The sequence below is a fragment of the Piliocolobus tephrosceles genome, chromosome 16 (assembly GCF_002776525.5).
Source record: "Piliocolobus tephrosceles isolate RC106 chromosome 16, ASM277652v3, whole genome shotgun sequence".
Lineage (NCBI taxonomy): Eukaryota > Metazoa > Chordata > Mammalia > Primates > Cercopithecidae > Piliocolobus > Piliocolobus tephrosceles.
Window position 1 is genome coordinate 61,232,491 of NC_045449.1, and position 25,141 is coordinate 61,257,631.

Sequence of the window (25,141 nt, forward strand, 5' to 3'; positions counted from 1 at the left end):
CAAACTCCTGACCTTAGGTGATCCACCCACCTTGGCTTCCCAAAGTGTTGGGATTACAGGCGTGAGCCACCGCACCTGGCCAATAGTTATGATTTTTTGAGCTATGTTAAGAGTTGAGGTTTTGGTTTCAATCCAGATTGCCAAAGGATAGAGAGGTGGTGAGAGAAATGGAAGAAAATGATTTGTCATGCCCTGGGCAGGAGCATAGTACCCGACACATCGTAGGTGCTCAGTGAATAGTTACTGAATGACAGAATGGACACATGAATTCTAGATGGATAAATGGTCCCAGCACAGGCTTTGGCGTCAGAGAGGCTTGGCTGTCCTCCGGTTTTGCCACTCACTGGCCAGAACTCCTAAGTGAGTGGCTCCCAACTGCCAATTCTTGAATTCACACTGGTCCTTGACTATGTTCTCACCAGTCCTCTGCAGAATGAAGAAAAAACAGGAATAGTATTCAGAGATTTTTATAACATTGAATTTATTTCATCCAAAGTGCTGTTGGTAATTATATTCCATCATACTCGGATATTAAGATATCTTTTCTTTTTTGAAATGATAGGAATATATATAGTATTTCCCCCCACAATGTCCCTAACTTTGAAAAAAGAGGCAATTTTATGGCAAAATGCAAATGTAAAATTTTAGAAGCAGGGGAACCTTTGCTCTAGAACAAGCATCTTAACTTTTCTGAACCTGTTTCCTCTTTTCTAAAATTAGAATAATCCCTCCTTCCTAGAGATATTAGCAGAAGGATTCAATGGTCTACCCTTGGATTGGAAAACATTTTCTTTAGAGGGTCATATTGTCAATGTTTTCTGTTTTGTGAGTTATATAGTCTCTGTCACTGCAAAAGCAGCCTTAGGCAGTATGTAAACAAATTAGCATGGTCATATTTACCCAGGTTGCAGGTCAAATTTGTCCCCGAGGCTACTTTGCCAACTCTAAATATAATACATAGAAAGCTGTTAGCACACTGTCTGTATACAGCAGGCAATTAAATGGTTCCCTACCACCAACGCCACTCCCTAGTTCCACTGCTTCTAGCAACTGCATAATCATCGAGAGAGACTTTGGGCTGGGTGCAGTGGCTCACACCTGTAATCCTAGCACTTTAGAAGGCTGAGGCAGGTGGATCACTTGAAGTCAGGAGTTCCAGACCAGCCTGTCCAACATGGTGAAACCCTGTCTCTACTGAAAATACAAAGAAAAAAAAATGTAGTCGGGTGTGGTGGCAGGCACCTGTCATCCCAGCTACCTGGGAGGCTGAGACGGGAGAATCATTTGAACCCAGGAGGCAGAGGTTACAGTGAACTGAGATCCCGCCATTGCACTCCAGCCTGGGCAACAGAGTGAGAGTCTGCCTCAAAAATAAAAAATTAAAAAATAAAGTCAACAGTCATTTATTAGGCAACCGTGAGGTACAAAACATCATGCTAGATGGCATAACTGAGAGATTATCTCTGCCATTTGGGGTCACAATCTGGTTGGAAATAGCTGGACGTTCCAGTCAAAGCCTGGCAGTCGTCAGCAAGTCCTGGGCTTTTCTGGAGGCAAGAAGGGACTTAGCCAAGAAAACAAGTTGGCCTCAGACCTGTCCATTGGGCTGGATAAGCTCTGAACTGAGCTGCCAGCAGAGATTCATACCAGAGGGCAGAATCAATGGCTCTGGGAATCCAACCAGATAAAGCAGTTGCAATGTGAAAGGAAGGGTGCTGGCCTCTGCCTTGGGGCCTTGAGTTTCAGGAACAGTCCCCAGTGTGGGAGACGGGAAGAGAAGTACACAGCATTCGGGCAGGTTACTCAGTATCATGGTGCTAGAGAGATAAGGTTGCCAACTTTAGTAAGTGAAAATACAGGATGTCCAGGTAACTTCGAATTTTCAGATAAACGGTAAGTAATTTTTAGTATACGAATGTCCCAGATGTTGTATGGGACATAATTATGCCAAAAGATTGTTGTCTCACATTTTATCTGGCAACCTTACGGGAGAGAGATGGTGGTGTGGAAGAACTGGTCTCAGAGACTCAAGTACAAAAATCGGTCATGAGAACAGGGCACACTGATGGGCCAAGGGAAGGGAGGGGGCCGGAAGTGTGTAACGTGGGAACCCATCCTGCAATTGACATGCCGTAGGAGCTCTAAGGCCAGACCAGAGATTTAGCTGTCTGGTCTGAATCTCTGCTGGCAGCTCAGCTCAGAGCTTGTTCAGCCCAATGGACAGGTCTGAGACCAACAAATCAAATCAAGTGCATTTGATTTGGAGTGGTCGGAGGAACCACTCCAAGAGCCTTCCTGCCTCAGTTAGGATTGGCTCAGGAGGTGGAATGGAACGAGCTAGGCAGAGTCGGAGAAAATTAAGTGGTAGCAGATGAATACATAACTGTCAGCATTTTAAGGAAGACCTGTGTTGCATATAAGTGTTAGAGTTGAAGTGCCAACAGAGGATTGTAGGAAGGAGAGAGGGATTCTGCCAGGGAGAAATATGAGGAGGTTTCTCAGAGAAGGTCGCATTTGGGCTGGACCTGAAGGGACAGTACAACTCCCCCTGCAGAGGCCTGTTCTGTCTTAGCTCATGTTGCTCTAATGAAACACCACAGACTGGGGGGCTTAAGCAGCAGACATTTATTTCTCACAGTTGCAGAGGCTGAAAGTGCTGGCCGACTGGGTTCCTGGTGAGTGCTGTCTTCCTGGTAAGCACGTGGCCATCTTCTTGCTATGCCCTCACATGGCAGAGACAGAGCAAGTTCTCTGGTCTCTTCTTTGAAGGGCACTAATCCCATCATGAGGACCCCACCCTCGTGACCTCATCCCTACCTGATTAGGTCCCAAAATCCTACCTCCAAACCCCATTGCATTGGGGATTACGAATTCAACATAGGAATTTGGGGGAGACACAGTTCGGCTCATAGCATGCTCCTTCCAGGCCCAGTGGGCAAGTGATGGAGGTGGATCCTGGCCACCTGGACATATGGAGGGCCGGTCGTGGTACTTTCAGTGTCAGGTCAAGGTCTAGATTTAATTCTCTGTGAGGAGGTCACATTGTTCCTGGCTAGTTCACTTTTATTTTCCATCCCAAATATAGGACAGCTTTTCTTTCCATCTCCCTGGTGACCAGGGGATCCGGATTTTTCTCTCTGACTCTCGTGCACTCCTCTGGGCCTGCAGTGTGCGGTTTGAAGCTGCCACCTCTTGACTCAGATTCAGCCGTGTTCTCACGCTCTCTGCCCGTGACAACCCTGGTGGCAGAACCCACCCTTGACTCTGACTCCAGAGTCTGCACCCAGGATTTATGACAGATGCTTTCAATTGCCTTAGTCTTTTTTCCTGTTTTAGATGCTTTTGAATTGTGCTCTTTATCCCCTGATCCTTTAATCCTAAATACTTCTTCTTGCTGTCTTTCCCAAGCTCCATAGTTCCTGTTCTGTGCCCCAAAGCAAAACTTCCCCAAAGTCAGAGCCCCAGCTAGGATCACGGTGCCCTTCCCTTCCTCAGAGAAGCAGCCTCAAGGGCTCGAAAACCTCCAAACCAATGTCTCTTCTCAGAAAGCATTAGTCTAGAGCACGAGGATGTCTATCCTAGGATCCCCTAGGTCTTAAATCTGACTGTTTAGCCTGTTACTCAGACCTCATGCTGCCCTCATTCGTGACAAAGCCCGGGCAAGGAAACCTATTTAGAGTCATCTAGGGCTTCAGCACTATCACAATTATCAAGACATAAGAGCTTTTTCATCACCGTGAGTGACTGAATGTGTTTAGAATTATGTGGAAATGCCATTTGCCCAGGAAGTGGGAAAAACATCTTTAGCTTGCTTATGGAAAAAAAAAAAGTTTTAATTATACAGTAAACAAAGAACAATACAATGACAGTTTCACAGAGGACAGACCTTCAACCAGTTCTTCCAAACTGGTAGGTTCTTCGGAAGTTGGTAAAGTCTGCAAAGAAAGATGCCTGAGGAGACTGGCTGCCTTCCAAAGGAGTTGATTTTGTTTTTCTAGAGCTAAAAAAAAAAAAAAACCGTCTGCACTTTTAAATGAGCATAAATCAGCAGCATCAATTCAGCCTTGGTACTAATGAAGACCAAAGGATTTTCTTCTTGTTCGCAGGAATTTGAAAACTTAAGTTATAGGAAATTGATAGCAGAGACCTAGAGTATACAGTTGGTATATATATTTTGCTGCCGTGACCACCCCTCTCCACCAGCATCTCTCTTAATAAGAATCCACAAAAGAGGAGAAATGGGATGCACCGATGCACCTTTGTGTTAGTTAGAATGACAGAAGCAAAAGCAGGTGGGTCATCAATGTTATGCAACATTTTAAATTATTTAGATGAAAGAGGTGGAAAAATAAAATTGTAACAGACCAGGGAGGCTGAAATGACTCTTTAATGAGAACCTCAAATCGTATTGAGCCACTGTGAGAGAGAGATTCCTCAGGGCTGGTTTAGAAGAGCCAAGAAAGAGAGGAAAGCCTGCTTGCAGCTGAGAGTCTGACATGGGTCACCCCAGGTGAACCCAGGTTATCCGCCCAGGAGTGGCCATGGGGAGATTGAGATATTTTTCTGAAAGCCACTAAACTGTCTGGGATAGGAATTGGACTCACAGTCTGGACCTTATCAAGCTCCCCTAGTAATCCGAAGAGCTGATGGATGCTGTATTGAGAGACCAGTGACCCCCATTCCTCACAAGCCCTGTCTCCCTTTTTTTTTTTTTTGAGACGGAGTCTCGCTCTGTCACCCAGGCTGGAGTGCAGTGGCCGGATCTCAGCTCACTGCAAGCTCCGCCTTCCGGGTTCTCGCCATTCTCCTGCCTCAGCCTCCGGAGTAGCTGGGACTACAGGCGCCTGCCACCTCGCCCGGCTAGTTTTTTTGTATTTTTTAGTAGAGACGGGATTTCACCGTGTTAGCCAGGGTGGTCTCGATCTCCTGACCTCGTGATCCGCCCATCTCCGCCTCCCAGAGTGCTGGGATTACAGGCTTGAGCCACTGCGCCCGGCCCCTGTCTCCCTTCTTAAGCCTTTCTTCCCCTCACCTTCCCCTGAGTCCCAGCCAAGGGGCAGTACAAACCACTGTATTCCATAACTAGGAACACAGGGACAAATCCAGGGACGATTATGTTTATTATACCAGACCTCTAGGATTGGGCTTGTTTAGAAGGAAATTAAAGAAAAAAAATCTGGCTATCTCATCTATAATGTAAGCTAAGAGGGTGAAAGTCCCTAAGAGTCCCTTCTTGGAGGCCATGGGGTCAGGAGTTAGTAGGTTAGGAAATAACTTTTATCTATGTATCACAGTTAACCTTGGATATCTAGTGCAGTACATAATTTTTTTTAGACAAAGGGAAGTATCCTTGTTTTAGGGACCAGGCCAAAGAAACAGTCCTCCAGTTTGGGGCACTGATGAACAAGGCAGCAATTAGGCACGGGCCTGAAAAGGACCGTTACAGAGAAGATGACAGTTCATGCCAGTAATTCCAGCATTTCGGGAGGCCGGGATAGGCGGATCACTTGAGGTCAGGAGTTTGAGACCAGCCTGGCCAACATGGCGAAACCTTGTCTCTACTAAAAATACAAAAATTAGCTGTGCATGGTGATATATGCCTGTAATCCCAACTCCTCAGGAGGCTGACTTTGAACCCAGGAAGTGGAGGTTGCAGTGAGCCGGGATCATGCCACTGCACTCCAGCTTGGGTGACCAAGCAAGACCCTGTCGCAAAAACAAAAACCAAACAAACAAAAAAAAACCCAAAAACAAAGAAGATTATGTGAGACCGGTGTCATAATAGAGCCAGAACGACCGAGCTAAAAAATCTTCACAGTTCTAGAGAATTTAGATGGAAGCAGTCTAGAACCATTTATAACTACCATTTAAGATGGTGCACAGCCAATTAAGTAAGGGATGGGCTATACAGAGCTAAACAGATTTTATAATTACAGGACTTCTCAGAGCCTTTCCTATTCTAATGTACATTGTGAATCTCCAAAGGGAGTTGTGGCATGCAACATTTCCCAAGCTTATTTGTCCAAGGGATCTTGGATTTTGCAAGGCCAATCTTTTAAGACTTAGAGGTGTTCCAGAAACTTCTCTTCAGGTCAGAGCCATTATGTGCCCACTAACTATGCCAGTGGATCAATTCTGTTTCGGTAAATGTTGTTTTCTTCTAAATTTCAGTGAGCTAATGTGTTGCCTGCAGATGACTATTACTCAGATACCAAAGTTTTTCGAAGAATGCCCAACAGTAATGGAAGTGTTTATTTTTAGAATCAGGTGACACAGAACCCATAAGTTCCTTTTCAAGCAAAGTCAGTTCTGTTCAACCACACAGCAAAGTCAGCAGTACGTTGGGATGGCAGTGGGTTTGTGCATTTGGATTTGTTTCCATTTAGAAAATGAACTGGTTGTGGCCGGGCGCAGTGGCTCACGCCTGTAATCCCAGCACATTGGGAGGCCAAGGCGGGTGGATTACGAGGTCAGGAGATCGAGACCATCCTGGCTAACACTGAATCCCCATCTCTACTAAAAATACAAAAAAAGAAATTAGCTGGGCGTGGTGGTGGGCACCTGTAGTCCCAGCTACTCGGGAGGCTGAGGTAGGAGAATGGCATGTACCCGGGAGGCGGAGCTTGCAGTGAGCCGAGATCACACCACTGCACTCCAGCCTGGGCAACAGAGCGAGACTCCGTGTCAAAAAACAAACAAAAAAAGAAGGAAGGAAGGAAAGAAAGAAAGAAGGGAAGAAAGAAAGAAAGAAAGTGAACTGGTTGTACAGGTGAGCCAGTTGCAAACCAGCCTATTCACAGATGTACCGCTGCCCTTGTGTGGAACCAGAGCTTGTCTCTACATCTCAGCAACCCAATTAGTGCCTAGTGAAGCAGGAGCTTTGGAACAGCCAGTTTTGTTTGTTCAGATTATCCCATTTCCATTTACTCTAGCTGTTCCCAAGCTCTTCTTTGGACTTCAGAGAAAATTAACTCAGCCATTTCGAGGGGAGAGAGCAGGTGATAGAACACATGGCTCGACCGTAACACAACGTAACATTTTAAAATTGTTTGCATTTTTTTAACACCACTCGAAATGACTTTGCGGAGGGCAATCAACAGAGAAAACAGAGTTGTTTAAGGGAATGTTCAGTAGAAGATTTTACTAAGAAATTCTCCTTTTCTTCTTTGTTGTTTATTTTCCACTTGGCAGTACTGAAAAATTTGATTTCCCTTCTGCCGTTTACAAATGTCTGTGGAGTTGTGTTCAGTTCAGTTGTTGAGATCTGCAGAATACAACTGGAAAGATTTTGTGGGCAGATTTCTTTCTGTAAAAATAAAACAGTATGACTATGGGTATACTAACATAGTATATTTCAGGGATTAAAGTGAATGCAAAGGCCGGTAGTGGTGGCTCATGCCTGTAATCTCAGCACTCTGGGAGGCTGAGGCGGGTGGATCACTTGAGGTCAGGAGTTCAAGACAAGCCTGGCCAACATGGTGAAACACCGTCTCTACTAAAAATACAAACATTAGCTGGGCGTGGTGGCATGTGCCTGTAATCCCAGCTACGCCTGAGGCTGAGGCAGGAGAATCGCTTGAACCCAGAAGGCGAAGGTTGCAGTGAGCGGAGATCTCACCATTGCATTCCAGCCTGGGTGACAGTGTAAGACTCTGTCTCAAAAAGAAAAAAAGAAAAAAAAAAAAGGAATGCAAAATTGCCCTGAGGTCTTTGATCTTTTTGATCAGTAAGATACTATGAACTACACAATAATGTTTATTTCTTTACTGTCTAGACAAATGTTGATACATCTTCTCAGTTCAGAATTTTAAACATTGATACTATTTTCTTTTTTTTTTCTGAGACAGAGTTTTGCTCTGTCGCCCAGGCTGGAGTGCAGTGGCGTGATCTTAGCTCATTGCAAACTCCACTTCCCAGGTTCATGCCATTCTCCTGCCTCAGCCTCCCGAGTGGCTGGGACTACAGGCGCCTGCCGCCACGCCTGGCTAATTTTTTGTATTTTTAGTAGAGACAGGGTTTCACCGTGTTAGCCAGGATGGTCTCGATCTCCTGACCTCGTGATCCGCCCACCTCAGCCTCCCAAAGTGCTGGGATTACAGGCGTGAGCCACCATGCCCGGCTGATACTATTTTCTTAAGTGAGAATTTGCCAGGTTGATGAAGAGGGATGATTCTTAACCATTTTTAACAGAGAAGGCTCGCCATCTGAAAGTCTCCTACCTGGCCGTATGCTCACCTGTATTTGGGAAGTCACACTGATCCATTCCCATCTCTGTTACTATTATTTTTAATTATAAAATAGAGACAGGGTTTCGCTATGTTGCCCAGGCTAATTTCAAACTCCTGGGCTCAAGCAATCCTCCTGCCTCAGCCTCCCAAAGTGCTGGGATTACAGGTGTGAACCACCGCACCTGGCCCTATCTCTGTTATTTACATGCAATTCTTCTTATTTGATGTGGTCTCCCTGTCTCTTTACATTCTTGTCTTCCATTATGGTATGTGGGTATCAGTATTCATGAGCATCCTCTGCTTATTTCTGCCTTGACAAGTCCAGCCCTAGATCGTATGAGCCTGAATTTCGTTTCCCTGCATGATTATCCTAGAAGTGCAAGCAAATAGCAAACCATCCCCCATTCAGAAAACATGCTTTCATTCATGTCTTCGGCTCTGTCTCCCTTCTGGCCTTGCTTTCCTAGTGAGTTGCTATTACTCAGCATGTCAGAGGATGGGACGGGGATCCATGAGTGAATGAAATAATGAATGAACAGAAGTCTCTGTGTAGGGTGCGGGCTGGTGAGGAGCAGCAGAGAGGTCTGCGTGCATTTCTGTGCTGTGGCTGAAATACAAGCAGCTGTTTTCCGGCTGTGTTTCGAAGCTCTGCCTTCCACACAGTCCCTTCCTCTCACCCTCCTCCACGTCTCTTTCAGGTCCCACCGTTCCTCTTGGCCACATTTTTCTTCCTATGCAGCATGTATTTAGGAAGTCACTCTGATTCATCCTCATTTCTATTATTTACTTGCAATGCCTTTTCTTCCTTTCCTTTTTCCTTTAAAATTCTACTTTTTTTCTCCACTTGAGTTCCTCTTCTCACTTTTCTGGAACTCTCTTCTTTGCGATTTTTTTTCTCCAGGTACCCTGTCACCATTACCACCCACCTTATCTGTATCTAAAGCCATACATAGCCCTCAGAAGCCAGAAGGGCGAAGAGAGCTCAAATATCTCCCTTATTTCCTTTGCATCTTTGCCTGTATGATAACTAAGGTTCTGAGTAGAGGGTGACGTCAGACATGTACCTTTTTGAAATTGATGTGTGTATTAAAGATCTTCTATGCACAAAAGAGATATTTATATTTTGCCTTCCAAGCATGGGGTAAAATTTCTATCAAAATGGGGGGATAAAAATTATCTAATAAATAAAGGAAGCTGAAAGGTATTTTAAGATCTAGGTGTCTACCAACTGTCTGTATATACATTTATCGTCCACTTTCTTCTACTTTTCAAGCAACACAGACTTTTCTCATTTATTTTCCAGTAGCTCCAGCCCCAGAGTCCTAGAAGATAAATAAGCCCTAAACTCTATGCCTGCCCTCATTAGCACTATGGAACATTCTGGATGTGAGTCTCCTGTTGGTGAAGAGAGGAAACACTTGCAAATCTAGTTGTATTAATGATCCCATCTCAAGTTGCAATTCCCAGTGTGGCCTTGCAGCGCAGTTACTGTGATAACATAGAACACAGTACCAGAGAATCGATGTCATCCACAGGGGAACTCCATTAGAGAGAAAGTCAGGTCTGTATAGAGTTTCGTGCTCATGGATAGCAGGGAACACGTTTTGCATACTGTCAGAACAAGATGGCAAGAGAAGAATGCATTGAATTCCAGATAAAAGCTAAAAGGAAATTATCTTTTAAAAGCCTATAAATACTTCATCAACTCCAAGCCAGCTCCTCAACTCTTCCATTTAACTTTCTGGATGCTAGGCCCCTTGTAAAGTGCTGCTTTCAGACAAGGAAGAATTTGGGCTGGTGAACAGGAATAAAGTGCTGAGTTACTGGGCTGAGGGTTCTTCTCAATGAGTGGTTTTCAGACTGTCCTTCTGTAGGTCCAGGAGATTCCATGGACAGGTCTCAGGTGGCCATTCTGTCCCTAATATTTTATTTAAAGAAAGAACTCTGATGCCAGTTTAAATGGTTTGAAAACTACCGAACGGTAACATCTCTCAGCTCCTGCCCTATTCTAAAGACCATGAATAAGTGTGATGTATGTGAGACAGGAACCACTTGAAGCAGCAGTTCCCAAACTTAACAGATTTGCACCTCCTCCCTCCACTTAGTGGTGCTTATATTAGTCAAGGTTCTCCAGAGAGACAGAACCAGTGGTGGGGGGATGTGGGGAGAGAGAGAGATGGGTGTGTGGATAGATAGATAGGTAGACAGATTATATAGATAGATTAGATACGTAGATTAGATAGATGGATGAATAGCTAGATGATCGATAGATGTTAATAGATAAGAGAGATGGGTAGCTAGATAGCTAGATTAGGTAGATGGATGGATAGATAGATGATAGATATTAATAGATGGATTGATTAGATAGGTAGATTGGATGGCTGGATGGATATTAACAGAGATGGATAGATTAGATAGCTAGATTAGGTAGATGGATAGATAGATAGATGATAATAATAGATAGATGGATTGATTAGATAGGTAGGTTGGATGGATGGATATTAACAGAGAGATGGATAGATAGATAAACAGATTAGATAAAAAGATAGGTAGATTGGATGGATGGATGGATGGATGAATGGATGCATGGATGGATTAGAGGGGATTTGATAGGGAAATTGGCTCACGTGATTAGGGAGACTGAGAAGTACCACAACAGCCCACCTGCAAGTTGGAGACCCCGGGGCGCCAGTAGTGTGGCTGAGTCCAAGTCAGAAGGCTTAGAACCAGGGGAGCCGTGAGTGTAGGTCCTGGAGTCCAAAGGCTGAGGAGCCTGGAGTTGTGTGCAAGGACAGGACGGGGCGAGTGTGTCCCCACTCCAGCAGATAGATCCATACATTCACCTTTCCTCTGTATTTGTCCTCTCCAGCCCCTCAGCAGGTTGGATGGTGCCCACCCACATCGAGGATGGATCTTCCTCACCTAGTGCATGCCAACTCACATGCCAGTCTCTGGAAACACCCTCACAGACACACCCAAAATGAGGCTTTACTAGGCTTCTAGGTATTCCTTAATCAAGTTAAGTTGATTCCTAAAATTAACCATACAGTGTTCTTTATAACATACTCCTCTTTAAGTTAGAGTAGATTAAATTATAAGAATGTTTGGAAAACCTTGTGACTTCCTTCAAGATAATATAGTTACTATGGGATGCCATTGATGTATTCACTCATTTTTAAATTGGGTTTAAATTTTTTCTGCTTACTAAAATAGTAGACATTTATTGTAACGTCTAAGCATTATAAAAAAATCTATATCACAGAAAATAAAAGAACTTCGTAATTTCCACTACTCTCCATGAGAATGTTTTCCCATGTTTTTTGGTGCGGATACTAGTTTTTTCCATATTTTTCGGTGTGTATACTCGTTTGCCATGTTTTTCGGTGTGTATACTCGTTTGCCATGTTTTTCAGTATGCATACAAGTTTTCCATGTTTTTCAGTGTGTATACTAGTTTTCCGTGTTTTTCGGTGTGTATACTAATTTTCCATGTTTTTCGGCATGTATATTCATTTTCCATGGTTTTTGGTGTGTATATTCGTTTTCCATGTTTTTCGGTGTGTATACTAGTTTTTCCACGTTTTTTTGATGTGTATACTTGTTTCCATGTTTTTCAGGGTGTATACTAGTTTTTCCATGTTTTGCAGTGTGTATACTAGTTTTCCATGTTTTTCGATGTGTATACTAGTTTTTCCATGTTTTGCAGTGTGGATACTAGTCTACTTTCTTTTTCTTTTTACAAAAATGGTGCTATCCTGTTTTGCACTTTGCTTTTTTAATGGTTTGAGAGTCAATCACAGTGTACTTACCCAGCCTTCTACTGGTGAACTTTGACTTGTTTCCAGGTTTTTTTATAGGACCAACAATACAGTTAATGAATATGTGTTTATTTGTAATATTTTTTCACATCTGAGAATGCATGCTAGAGTTCTGGGCAGGGTTTTTTGTTTGTTTGTTTGTTGTTTTTTGATACAGGGGCTCGCTCTGTCACCCAGGCTGGAGTGCAGTGGCATGATCTTAGCTCACTGCAACCGCTGCCTCCCAGGTTCAAGCGATTCTCCTGCCTCAGCTTCCCTAGTAGCTGGGATTACAGGTGTGCACCACCACACCCAGCTAATTTTTGTATTTTTAGTAGAGACAGGGTTTCCCCATGTTGGCCAGGTTGGTCACAAACTCCTGGCCTTGACTGATCCACCCGCATCAGCCTTCCAAAGTGCTGGGATGACAGGCGTGAGCCACAGCACAGGGCCTGTACCTGTTTTTAAAAGTACTTTCACAGTAAGAATTCACCTAAGCCACTATATTTAAATTTAATTTTTGAAAATTACTGTGTTTTCAGGGTACTAGGGTATTTTGGCATCTAAAGGAATACCAATGAATTTCTGAAATGAATAATTATTTCCCAAATATATCTTTTGAGTAACTCCTGGTTTTCCTGATTTGGGATTGTTTAAAGCAAGGCATGTCTATCCTATGACAGATTCACACACACATATTTTCTCTGCTGTGAGTGGCCACAGCACGTACTGAGAAGCAAAGCCTGTGCTTTCAACCTCTGCTTCCCTGGAAGCACTTCCATGATTTCCTGATACTCAACAGTCAGCATGAAATCACAAGCATGCATGTCAGAGCCAGACAGCCTGGCTTGAATCCCATCTCCCCTACGCATTTGTTGTGTGACTTGGAGCACACTGTTGGACGTTTCCGTGCCTTTGTTTCTTCATCTGTAAAATGGGAATGTATGAGGGCTAATGAGTTAATAGATGAACTGATATGTATCAAATACTTGGACCAGTGCCTGTTGACAGGAAGGATGGTATAACACTATTGTCATTATAACCTGGGTATTGGGTTGTGTCTGTCCCTGACTGGACATGTGAAATGTTGGCCATGTCTCCTTTGGATTGTCATTTTGGCACAAAGGTATCCCAGAACCTCCCAGGGTTAAGAAATACCTGGGCAGGCCGGGCACACTGACTCACGCCTGTAATCCCAGCACTTTGGGAGATGGAGGCAGGTGGATCACGAGGTCAGGAAATCGAGACCATCCTGGCTAACACGGAGAAACCCCATCTCTACTAAAAATACAAAAAATTAGCTGGGCATGGTGGCAGGTGCCTGTAGTCCCAGCTACTCGGGAGGCTGAGGCAGGAGAATGGCGTGAACCTGGGAGGCGGAGCTTGTAGTGAACCAAAATCGCACCACTGCACTCCAGCCTGGGCGACAGAGTGAAACTCTGTCTCAAAAAAAAAAAAAAAAAAAAAAACACCTGGGCAACAAGAAGTACTATCAAGGAGGTGGAGAAATTGGAACTTTCCTACACTGCTCATGGGAATGTACAAGGGTGCAGCCACTTTGGAATGTGGTGGCCGTCTGGAAGTTCCTTAGAAGGTTACACATAGAGTTACAGTATGATCAGCAATTCTACACTAGATATACACTCTAGAGAAATGAAAACATGGCTGGGCGCGGTGGCTCACACCTGTAATCCCAGCACTTTGCGAGGCCAAGGTGGGTGGATCATGAGGTCAGGAGTTCAAGACCAGCCTGGCCAACATGATGAAACCCCATCTCTATTAAAAATACAGAAATTAGCCAGGTGTGGTGGCAGGTGCCTGTAATCGCAGCTAATCTGGAGGCTGAGGCAGGAGAATTGCTTTAACCCAGGGGGCAGAAGTTACAATGAGCCAAGATCATGCCACTGTACTCCAACCTGAGCAACAGAGTAAGACTCCATTTCAAAAAAAGAAAGACAGAAAGAAATGAAGACATATATCCACACAAAAACTTGCACAAGAATACCTGTGGCAGTATTGTTCATCGTAGCCAAAAAATAGAAACAAATGTTCATCAACTGATAAATGGAGAAATCGAATGTGGTATGTCCATACAGTGGACTATTATTTGGCCAGAAAAAGGAATGGAGTACCCATACATGCTAGAACATGAATGAGCCTTGAAAACATGCTAAGGGAAAGAAGCCAGGAACAAAAGACCACATATGATACACTTCCATTTATAGGAAATCTATAGAATAGACAAATCTTAGAGACAGAGGAGATTAGGGGTTGCGTACAATGTGATGTTGCAGGTAGGCGGGAATGGGGACGTGACTGCTGATGGATACAGGGCTTCTTTGGGAGGTAATGGAAATGTTCTAAAATTAGATTGTCCTAATGGTTGTATAACTCTGAATATACTAAACACCATTAACTTGTATACTGCAAATTGGTGAATTATATGGTATGTGAATAAAGCTATTTATTTATTTATTTTATTTTACTTTTTCAGAGATGGGATCTTGCTCTGTCACCCAGGCTGGAATGCAGTAGTGTGATCATAGCTCACTGCAACCTCAAACTGCTGGGCTCAAGTGATCCTCCTGCCTCTGTCTCTTGAATAGTAAAGCTATATTTTTTGGGGAAAAGGGGGAAACAGCTCCTGAGTTCGGGTGGGGTAGGCTCCCAGAATCTACCAACTTACTGAAAGCAAGGCATCAGGGGAGAGGCCTGGAATCTGTTTTTAACAAGCCCAGCAAATGAGGCATCATTAAGTAGGTCTTAGAAATACAGTGTCATAGAGAACATTTTTATTTTTATTTTCTTTTTATTTTACATTGTAAAGTGGGATAGGGTAGGATTAATATCTTTTAGCTTATATTTTTGCTACAGACTAGGTGCTGTGGAAATACAGTATCCTTTGATGACAATAATGACAGTCTTCAAAGTGAGCGGTGCATATTCTTCCAGAAGTTTTGCACTTCTTGCTTCTGAAGTACAGTGCCCTAGAGGGCCTCAGACCCATCCCCAGGGCCCCCGTTCTCTGCAGCCACCATCATCTCTCTCCCTTTGCAGGTGCAGAGACAGCAGTAAGGGCTGCCAGCACCATCCAGAAACTGACTGTGAAATCCCCAATGTGTCTGACCCTTTCTCTTTAAGACTTTGGTTTGCTTACATTTCATTTTGTTCCTGTAAGTGTTTCTTATTGCCATAGCAACCCTAATCAATCACTGGACCAAAAATAGCTCTTTCATGTTTTCCAAAGCATGTCTGTAGTGAATTGGAAATTCAGTTCTGCCGTGCATTTTGCATATGCTGTTTTCATTTCCCGACACTGAACCTGGGAGGGCTTGTGTCTGGAAATTATTCTTACAGAGACCCAGATACCTGACTTGTCTTTTCTGGCGTTCTCCTTCCCCACTGCAGATCCCCTCATCACTTCCAAAAGCTACAGGCAGATGCATTTAAATGTTCCACCATCACTTTTCTGCACATTGAGTTTTAGGTGCTGGAGGTTTTACGGGTACCAGAATATCACTTTTCAATAAGAGGTTCATCCTGGTGGATTCCACTGGGTTTGGAAGGCCAATTATAGATGCTTAGACACCAGATAAAAGGAAGAGGGTCATGGCAGGGAGCAGATGGCAGCGACACCTGTAAGATTCCTCTGGCTTAGGTGGATCTAAGCTAGAAAATCAAAGATGAGATGATAGGCGAGCTCCTGCCTTGATTCCCTGACTTCTTCCTAACATTGCTCCTGTTTTTCGGGGGTTGGGGCAAAACAAACACTGGATGCAATTAAGTGAATATTTTCTATGATTCTTTCTCTGCTTTATTCTCCCTGCCAAGCTGTGCCTTTAGTCGAGAAGAGGAAGAGAGATAAAAGAGAAAAGATTTTTCATGAGAAAGAGGATTCCAGACCTGGAGTGAGCCCAGAGGAGGAAGAAGAGGTGGAGAGGGACACAAATGACTCACTGATTTCCCCCAGGCTCCAGGGACAGGAGTGCTTTTGTGCCTCCCCCTCTGCCTGTAAGCAGAGTCATCTCTGTGGCCTCAAGGGTTCCCAACTTCTGTTTTATGCTTCTGTTTCTTAACTTCTTTGAGCCTTGGTTTTGGCAATTGGGCTGAGTGAACCAGCAGAGGTGCGCCCTTTAGATCTAGGAAAGAGAAGAGTTCACGGAGATCCTGGTAGAGTTTTTGTTCCCTGCATGAAGTCAGCAGGGGGCCAAGGGAAAGCTCAGAGAAGAGACCAGTGGAAGGGGCATCTGCCCAGAAGAAGAGGTACCTGCCCAGAAGAAGGGGCTGCCAAGGATGGAGCCTGGGACACGTGGTGACATTTCCTCAGCAGCAGAGCAGGTCAGGGATTCAGAGTGAGTCTGGAAGAGCCCAGATCTGCTCTGTGGTTTGGCCACCTTCCTTGCCATGGGCAGGAGCCATCAGGTGTCCTATGGGTGCCTTTCCGGAAGCCTCTGCATCCTTGCATCTTCATAGTGGAGGATCTGCCTTTGACCCCTGCTCAGCGTTCTCGTCCACATTGCCTAGGAGCGTATACAATGGAGTGGACCAACATCTCTCCAGCACCTGCCAGGTGCTGCTTGGCCCTGGACATTCATTATCTCTTTTCATTCTCACCCCACAGCTTTGAGGTTGCGATTGTCTCCATTTGATAGATGAGGAAACTGAAGCTCAGAGAGGTTCGGCAATTTGCCCCAAGTCACACAGTGTGTTGGAAAAGAAGCTGGGGTTTGAACTGAAGTCTGTTTTCCTCTAAACACCTGTATTTTTTTTTTTTTTTCTACTAAATCACCATGCTCCCTCTCTGTGGGTTAGGTGCCTGCTCCTGCATCTGGAGACCAGATAATGACAAGCTTGCTGACATCAATTACTAGTAAATATCACCCTGGGCAATAAGCAGTGGCCATTGATTGACAAAGCAGGTGACGTCATAGGTGGAACTACTAAGTCAGAAAAAGCACCAATTCCCCCGTCCCTTGCACATGCTTGAACCTCAAAGTCAGTGATGCTTTACACAGATGAAAGCCAGATGGGCGATTTGGAAGAAGGCAGCCAGCAGCCTGGGTGTTGTGTTGGTTTTCTGTTGCTGTGTAACAAATCTCCCACAAATTTAGCAACTTAAAACAACACAAGTGGCTGGGTGCAATGGCTCATGCCTATAATACCAGCACTTTAGGAGGCCGAGGTTGGAGGATCACTTGAGCTCAGGAGTTTGAGACCAACCTGGTCAACACAGTGAGAGCTCATCTCTACTAAAAATAAAAAAAAATAGCTGGGTATGGTGGTGCATGCCTGTAGTCCCAGATGTTCAGGAGGCTGAGGCGGGAGGATTGCTTAAGTCCAGGAGGTCAAGGCTGCGGTGAGCTGAGCTATAATCACACCACTGCATTCAAGCCTGGGCAACAGAATGAGGCTCTGTCTCAAAAAAGAAAAGAAAATACAAATAACACAAGTTTGTCATCTTGCAGTTTCCATGGGTCAGGAGTTGGAACCCAGGCCCGCTGGGTCCTTGGCTCCGGGACTCCCCAGGTGGAAATCAAGGCATCAGCCAAGGTTCTAGTTTCACCAGAGATGCGGGGCCCTCTTCCATGCTCACTGGTGGTTGGCAGGACTCACTCCTCGTGATTGTAGGACAGAAATCGTGTTTTCTAGCTGGCCCTCTCCAGCTGTCACTCTCAGTTCCCAGTAGACCTCTCTTGGGTCCTATCCACGTGGCTATCTCACAACTTCAAAGCCAACTAAAGAATCTCTGCTTTTTCTAAAGTGAAGTCTTATATACTGAGACACAGTCTCAGGAGTGACTGACTGTCTTGTCTTTTTGCTATCCATCAAAGGCTACGCTCCCTCTGAAGGTTCTAGGGGGCAACCAGGGGAGTGACAACCCATCATATCCCTGGGTCCTACTCACACCCGAGGGGAAGGATTACACAGGATGTGTGCACCAGTGGCCGGGACTCTGGAGGCTGTCTCAGAATTCTGTCTGCAGTGGGTTTTTCAGTCTTTCCTTCATACGCTGTGGGCCAAATGGGACTTTCAACATTCAGCATTTCCAAATGACTGTTCCTTAGAGAGCACTGGATGCTTCAGAAGCCCTTAGACATCTTCCTGTTTTAGCCAGTGACTGACAACCCTAGTGTCTCTCTTCTTGGAGCAAGTTCAGGTGTGTTACATCAGGGTTCCCAACATTTTCTCCATGCCCACACTCCTGACAGATCCCTCGGTGATATAGAATTCCTCCACTCAAGGATGTTTATCAGGATCTTTAGGGAACAGCGCACATTTTGAGAAAAAGTCCAGGGTTAGGAGGTGGGGTCCCCCTCTCCCCATTGACATTGAGAATGACTAGGTTAGATGGTATATTCCTAATGGAAGCAAAAGTCTTGGTTACAGAAAACATTATTCGAGCAAAACCTAAACTAAAGGAGATGCTTTAACACTCGAAGAAGCTGGGTAAAGAAGGGGGGTAAAGAAAAAGGGGGGCGACTTTGACGTGCACCATTGCTAGTGGTGCTGGTGTTGGGGGGGCACCCTCCTGTTAGGGTGTGAGCTTACCACCTGGTTGGTGAGCCTGGGACACATATAACTAATGGTAATGGTGACAAAGGAGATACGTGCTGTGATAAAGGGATAAACGGAATACTGCCACATGCGTGGGATAATCATTCCAAAGTGGTACTTGAGATGGTCTTTGAGTAAGATTTAGGAAAGAAATTTTGGGCTGAGAGTACCATGGGCCAAAAAACAACAACAACAACAAAAAGCCTGGTAGCAAGAAGTTTTCCAGGGAAGGGGGAGTGGACCTAGATTTAGGGTGGGCCCAAATCCAATGACTGGTGTCCTTGTAAGAAGAGAAGAGAGCACAGAGACACAGAGGGAAGAAGAAAATGTGCAGACGGAGGCAGAGACTGGAGTGATGCACCCACTACCGGGGCCACCAACAGCTGGAGGAGACAAGGACAGATTCTCTCCCAGAGTCTTCAGAGGGAGTGTGGCTCTGCCAACACCTTGGTTTCAGGCTTCCAGCCTCCAGAACTGTGAGAGAATGAATTGCTGCTGTTTTAAGCCACCCAGTTTGTGGAAATGGCTACAATAACTCTAGGGTACCAGTACAGTCAGGGAGAACATTCGCGTTCAGTCCGGTCCTTTCAAGTTTGAGGAACCTGTAGGGCGTTTGTTGGGGATAGCCAGTGGGCACCTGGAAATGTGAGAGGAGTTGGAATTTGAGATGTTGATGTGTGAGGCATCTGCCAAAAAAAATCATGAAAAGTCAGAAGCAGATAAGATCACCAGGGGAGAGGGTTTGGATCAAGAAAAGAGGCTGTAGGTAGGGTAGGACCTGAGGGATCTCCTGCAGGGAAGGAGTGGAGGAGGGAAGAGAAGGCTGAACTGCTGCTCAGGATGGAGAACTTGCTCAGCCGTATTGCAGCCTAGAGAGGTCTCCAGGGTGCACATGGAAGAGTGATGCTGGTTTGGAAATCCTTTGATGATCAGGTGGGAGGTGGAAAAAAGTAGACAGGAAGCACTGAAATCGAATACTCTTTTTTTTATTTTTTTATTTTTTTCGAGACGGCGCCTTGCTGGAGTGCAGAGGTGCAACCTTGGCTCACTACAACCCCCGCCTCCCGGGTTCCAGTGATTCTCCCCACTCAGCCTCCTGAGTAGCTGGGATTACAGGCACCTGCCATCATGCCTGGCTAATTTTTGTATTTTTGTAGAGATGAGGTCTCACCATGTTGGCCAGGCTGGTCTTGAACTCCTGACCTCAGGTGATCCACCCACCTCGGCTTCCCAAAGTGCTGGGATTACAGGCGTGAGCCACCACGCCCGGCCACTGACTACTCTTTTAATACGTTTTTTTATGAAGACAGAGAGAGATATGGAATTGATTATAGATGGGGGAAGAAATAGAATCAAGGGAACTTTGTGCTTATTTATTTTGTAAGACTATGACACTTTTAATTATATTTTTAGGCTGTGGGAAGGAAGCAGGGAGAAGATGCAAATAATCAATGAAACAAGGTTCTAGAGAAGAGCTTACAAATAGTTTGTACTGTGCACCTACTATGTGCCAGTCGCTGTGCTGGGGTTCAGCTGTGTGATCTCACTGATCTTCCAAACACTCCTACAGAGTGGAGAAGGATTGTCTCTATTCTCCATCTGGGGCAACTGGGGCTGAGCATAGTGAAATAACTTGCCCAGGTTAATACATCTTGGATTTGAGCCCAAGTTAGCTGGCTCTAATGTCTCAGTGCTTTTCATTATAATATTTCTCCACTGAAAAAGAGGAGGGTATATCTTTCTCTGACTCACAAAGAATAAGAAACTTAAAGAAATAAGCAGATTTGTTATGGAGGAAAGGGATGTGTCAGTGTTTCTATCATGTGGTTCGTGTCCTCATTAAACTATAACTCAAGAAAGTGATCAGCTGCGAGGCAGAGGGGAGAAGGGTGAAGCCAGGCAGGGGACCTTGAGAGGGGAAGGGATTTAGGATAGATCAGTGGGTGAGATATAACAGGGAGCCAATCAGGAGGAAATCAAAGACCTTGCTGTAAAGCTGAGCTTCCGCTAGGATTAGTGGGCTGGATTTTTGGAGAAACCAGCCTGCATGGGGGAGGCAGAAGGTTATCTTAACGCGGACATCTCCCCGAAGAGATTTCAGTGACTGAAGAAGCCCAGAGCCACAGATAATTCTGATTTTAACCCAAGACACCCGCACACCCCAGGGCTCTGAGAGCGAGTCCTCAGACATCCCAAGGGGAGTATCAGCCCCAACCACCTGCTCAAGGAGAAAGTGCTGACCCGCTTGGAGTTACGAGGAGCTGTTCTCCGCCCAGCACCCTGCTGAAGCCAGGTGCACTCCCAGCCTCGTGGCAAGGTTGCCATTCTGATAGGAAAATAACCAAAGTCCCCACTCAAAAATAACATCTGCTAATTTGCGTGGGAGTTTTGCATTTCATAACTGGGTTTAATATGCAAATGCTAAAATTCATGTGTTAGGCTAGCTAAGTGGTTTAGAGGTTCAGTGGGCAAAAACTCACAGTGTTCCACTCCGGTGCACCGAGACCCGCACCCATGCTCCACAACTCTGTGCTCTCCCCACTCCTTGGGTTGACTCTCATGTGAATTATGGGACAAAAAATACAAAATTGATTTACCTAAAGGCTTGTCATGTCTAAGAGGGTCTCAGCCAGGGCATCCCCCCACGTTCCCGTGTCTGCTGTGGGGCTTCGAGTCCTCCAGCGTCTTCATTTAAGATGAGCAGCTGCTCCTTGGTGCTACCTGGACCCGGGTGTGAGGGCAGCGGTTATGGAGTGAGAAGTTTGAGAGGAGACAGCAGAGAAGGTGTTAATGAATAATCGCAGGGCCTCGTTCTCCATAAAGGCAATTACTGGGATTGATTGTTCCCATGTTTCCTTAGTCACGGTTCAGATGGCTTGTTTCACTCAGATTAAGACAGATGCGTGCTGAACGCGCCCTGGCATGTGATGTCAGGAGAATTATCGATGGTACGTCCCAGGCCTCTGCCTTCTTGTGCGGGTGCCACCAGGGATCTCAGCCGGGCTAAAAGGAGAGCATGGTCATTGTGCGGCTAAAGCATGTGTGTGCTATAGCCAGGTGGTTTTCCAGTTTGAGCATGCCTCAGCATACACTGGAGGGCGTGGTAAACAGATTGCTGAACCCCACCTCCAGAGTTTCTGATTGAGTTGGTCTGCTGAATAATTTGCATTTCTTTTCTTTTCTTTTTCTTTTTTTGAGTTGAAGTCTCACTCTGTTGCCCAGGCTGGAGTGCAATGGCGCGATCTCAGCTCACTGCAACCTCCACCTCCCAAGTTCAAGCGATTCTCATGCCTTGGCCTCCCAAGTAGCTGGAATTACAGGGGGTGCACCACCACACCCGGCTAATTCTTGTATTTTTAGTAAAGACGGGTTTTCACCATGTTGGCCAGGCTGGTCTCAAACCCCTGACCTCAGGTGATATGCCCGCCTTGGTCTCCCAAAGTGCTGGGATTACAGGCATGAGCCACCGTGCCTGGCCAAGTATTTGCATTTCTAACAATTCTGGGCTGCTGGAACTGGCCCAGAAACTCCTCTTTGAGAACCACTCAGTATGGTGAAGAGTATGGACACTGGGACCAGGCCACCTGGCTGCATGACTGTAGGCCATTTACTTACCCTCTCTGTACCTCCATCTCCTCATCTTTAAAGCAGAGGGGATAGTAATAGTACCTCCTTCATGGGGTGGTTGCCAGGAATAAATGAGTGAGCACATCAGAGCATTTGTAGCAGTGTCTGGTACAGACAGTGTACGAGTGCCAGGAACATGTATAAGAGATCCAGCCTCTTGTTACTGTAATGCGATCAGCCCAAGTCTGGTTTCCCCAACACCCACAGATCCCAATGGAGTTGCTGGGTCATTTTGCCCATTAGCCATCAATCCTATCTCTGGTGGCCAAGAAAGTTAATGCCCAGCTTAGTGCTAGCCAGAGCGTGGTTACATCAACATCCATCAAAATTCTCTTCTCAAGCCACCTTAACCCTTCACATCTACTGAATGCAGAGAACTTGACTCAGCGAGACTGGGGCCGTAGGGCTGGGTTGCATTTGGGGTTTCTCTCCCTCGTGTGGGCAGAGAGAGGGGCTGCCTTTTCTGGTTCAGTTTCTACCCATGGATGCTGTCTGCTGAATGCATTCTTGCTGCCCAGTACTATACATTTTTAAAACATCATTTTATTAATATTTAACCCTCACAGTGTTGCTCTTAGGTAATAATTATTATTCCTGTTTTAACTCTGTTGGGGTTCAGATAAGTTAAATGACTTATCCAAATTACATATTAAAAGCCAGGTCTCGGCCGGATGCAGGCGGGAGAATCATGTAAGGCCAGGAATTCAAGACCAGCCTGGGCAACATAGAGAGATCCTTGCCTCTATAAAAAAAATTTTTTTTTTTAATTAGCCAGGCATGGTAGCACACACCTGTAGTCCCAGCTACCTGGGAGGCTGAGGCGGGAGGATCGCTTGAGCCCATAGGTCAAGGTTACAGTGAGCTGTGATCACACCACTGCACTCCAGCCTGGGTGACAAAGCAAGAGTCGGTCTCAAAAAGAACAAGAAAAAGAAGGCCGGACGTGGTGGCTCACACCTGTAATCCCAGCACTATGGGAGGCCAAGGCAGGCAGATCTTTTGAGCTCAGGAGTTCGAGACCAGCCTGGCTAACATGGAGAAACCCTATCTCTACTAAAAATATAAAAATTAGTCGGGCTACATGGGAGACTAAGGCATGAGAATTACTTGAACCCGGGAGATGGAGGTTACAGTGCGCCCAGATCGCGCCACTGCACTCCAGCCTGGGCGACAGAGCAAGACCCTGTCTCAAGACATTAAAAAATAATAAAATTTAAAAATTAAAAATTAAATTTTAATTTTCAAATAAAATTTTTAAAAATTTTTTTATTTGACTTTAAAAATAAATTTATGTTTCAAAAATTAAAAATAAAAGCCAGGTCTGTCTGACTTCAATAATCTATGATTTTAAAGTTCTACTATATCCCCTTGCTAATGTTATATGAGCATTTATATAAAGATTAAGACTGGGTCCCCAGGAATCCAGCAATGGCAGCTGCTCCCCAAAGGTAAACTCCCCAGAACTGGCACTGGTGTGATTTAGGGGTTTGCTTTTCTAAAGCTTACACTAGGAGTCACAGAACATATTCCTTTTGGAAATGTCCTCTTCAGGGACTTGCCCTCTATTGCTGGTTATTCTCTGTGGCCTGACCTCTGTCTGGATGAAACTGTGTTCATGGTCCTAAAGGTGCTTTCCTTTGTCTGAATTTGGATATTGACTTAGTATCTTAACATGTCTGCTCTGCTGCGGTGCTCCCAACCACATGGCCAGGGAAGTATTCAGAAGCTCTGCTGAACATAGGAAGAGAGAAAAAATGTCATGCTAATGAAAGTTTGCTTTTCTCCCACAGTGTTCCTTTCTGCCGAAATTCTCCATTCATATAGAAACCAAGTATGAGGACAACAAAGGAAGCAACGACCGTGTGAGTAGCCCCTCCTTCCATGCTGTGCTCACCTCTTGGGCTCTGAAAATTGCAGCACTTCTCACAGCCCCTCTGTGACCGGGGCCAGCGGTGGGACCTGTGCCTGGGACCGCAGAGATGCTCTGGCCTTTGGCTTCTGAGGGTTATTTCCCTGGGACTTTTCCCTGGAATTCTTTGGTTGTCTAGCTTTTCTTTCTCATGTTTATGTACTTTCCATGGGCCTCTGAGCAGAAGCCTCTGACCTGGGGTGACTGTCATGGAGGTGGAGAGGATGACAGGGTATTAGGAACTGCAAGATTTGGTTTCTGATCATTGGACGGAGTACATATCTTCTCAATGCCTATTCATATTTTCTTCAAAAAGGGAATGCAACCAAATATATGTGTGCACAGAAAAGGAAATATAGTCAGATATGTGTGAACAGAAAAGGAAATACCGGCCCAGTGCAGTGGCTCAGGCCTGTAATCCCAGCACTCTGGGAGGCTGAGGCGGGCAGATCACCTGAGATCAGGAGTTCAAGACCAGCCTGGCCAACATGCCAAAACCCTGTCTCGACTAAAAATACAAAAATTAGCTGGGTATAGTGGGGCACGCCGGTAATCCCAGCTACTTGGGAGGCTGAGGCAGGAGAATTGCTTGAACCTGGGAGGCAGAGGTTACAGTGAGCCGAGGTTGCGCCACTGCACTCCAGCCTGGGCCACAGAGCGAGACTCCATCTCAAAAAAAAAAAAAAAAAAAGAAAGAAAAGGAAATAGAATCAGATGTATGTGTACATACTGCATATATGCTTACTTACACACATGTGGTATTTGTATACACCCACACATCCTACCTTAAAATCAGGTGCTACCCCTACAAAATATTTACCTCCTGAGGCATTCTGACTTTTACTAAATTTCAACCAAGCATTTTGCTTATTAGTGTTGGTTAAAACCCATCTTCTGACCTGGCTTTTACCCCCAGGCTCTTTCTGTTGGGGCAGTGCATTTCTAAGTTCTCTTTTCTTTGGGGGTGACTGTTTTGACCTACCAAAAGCCTCACCTGGGATTAGGCTGTGGGTTCCCTCAGGACC

At 45.2% G+C, this 25,141-nt stretch overlaps 1 protein-coding gene across 3 annotated transcripts in view; it reads left to right on the top strand.

The window, feature by feature from the left end:
* PITPNC1 (phosphatidylinositol transfer protein cytoplasmic 1) overlaps window positions 1-25,141 on the top strand; it is a 312,387-nt gene that overhangs the window by 178,046 nt on the left and 109,200 nt on the right. For all 3 annotated transcript variants that reach the window (XM_023211996.3, XM_023211998.2, XM_023211999.1), the window contains exon 5: window positions 23,998-24,069. In XM_023211996.3, coding sequence (XP_023067764.1) covers window positions 23,998-24,069 — 72 coding nt within the window. The remainder of the gene's footprint in view (window positions 1-23,997; window positions 24,070-25,141) is intronic.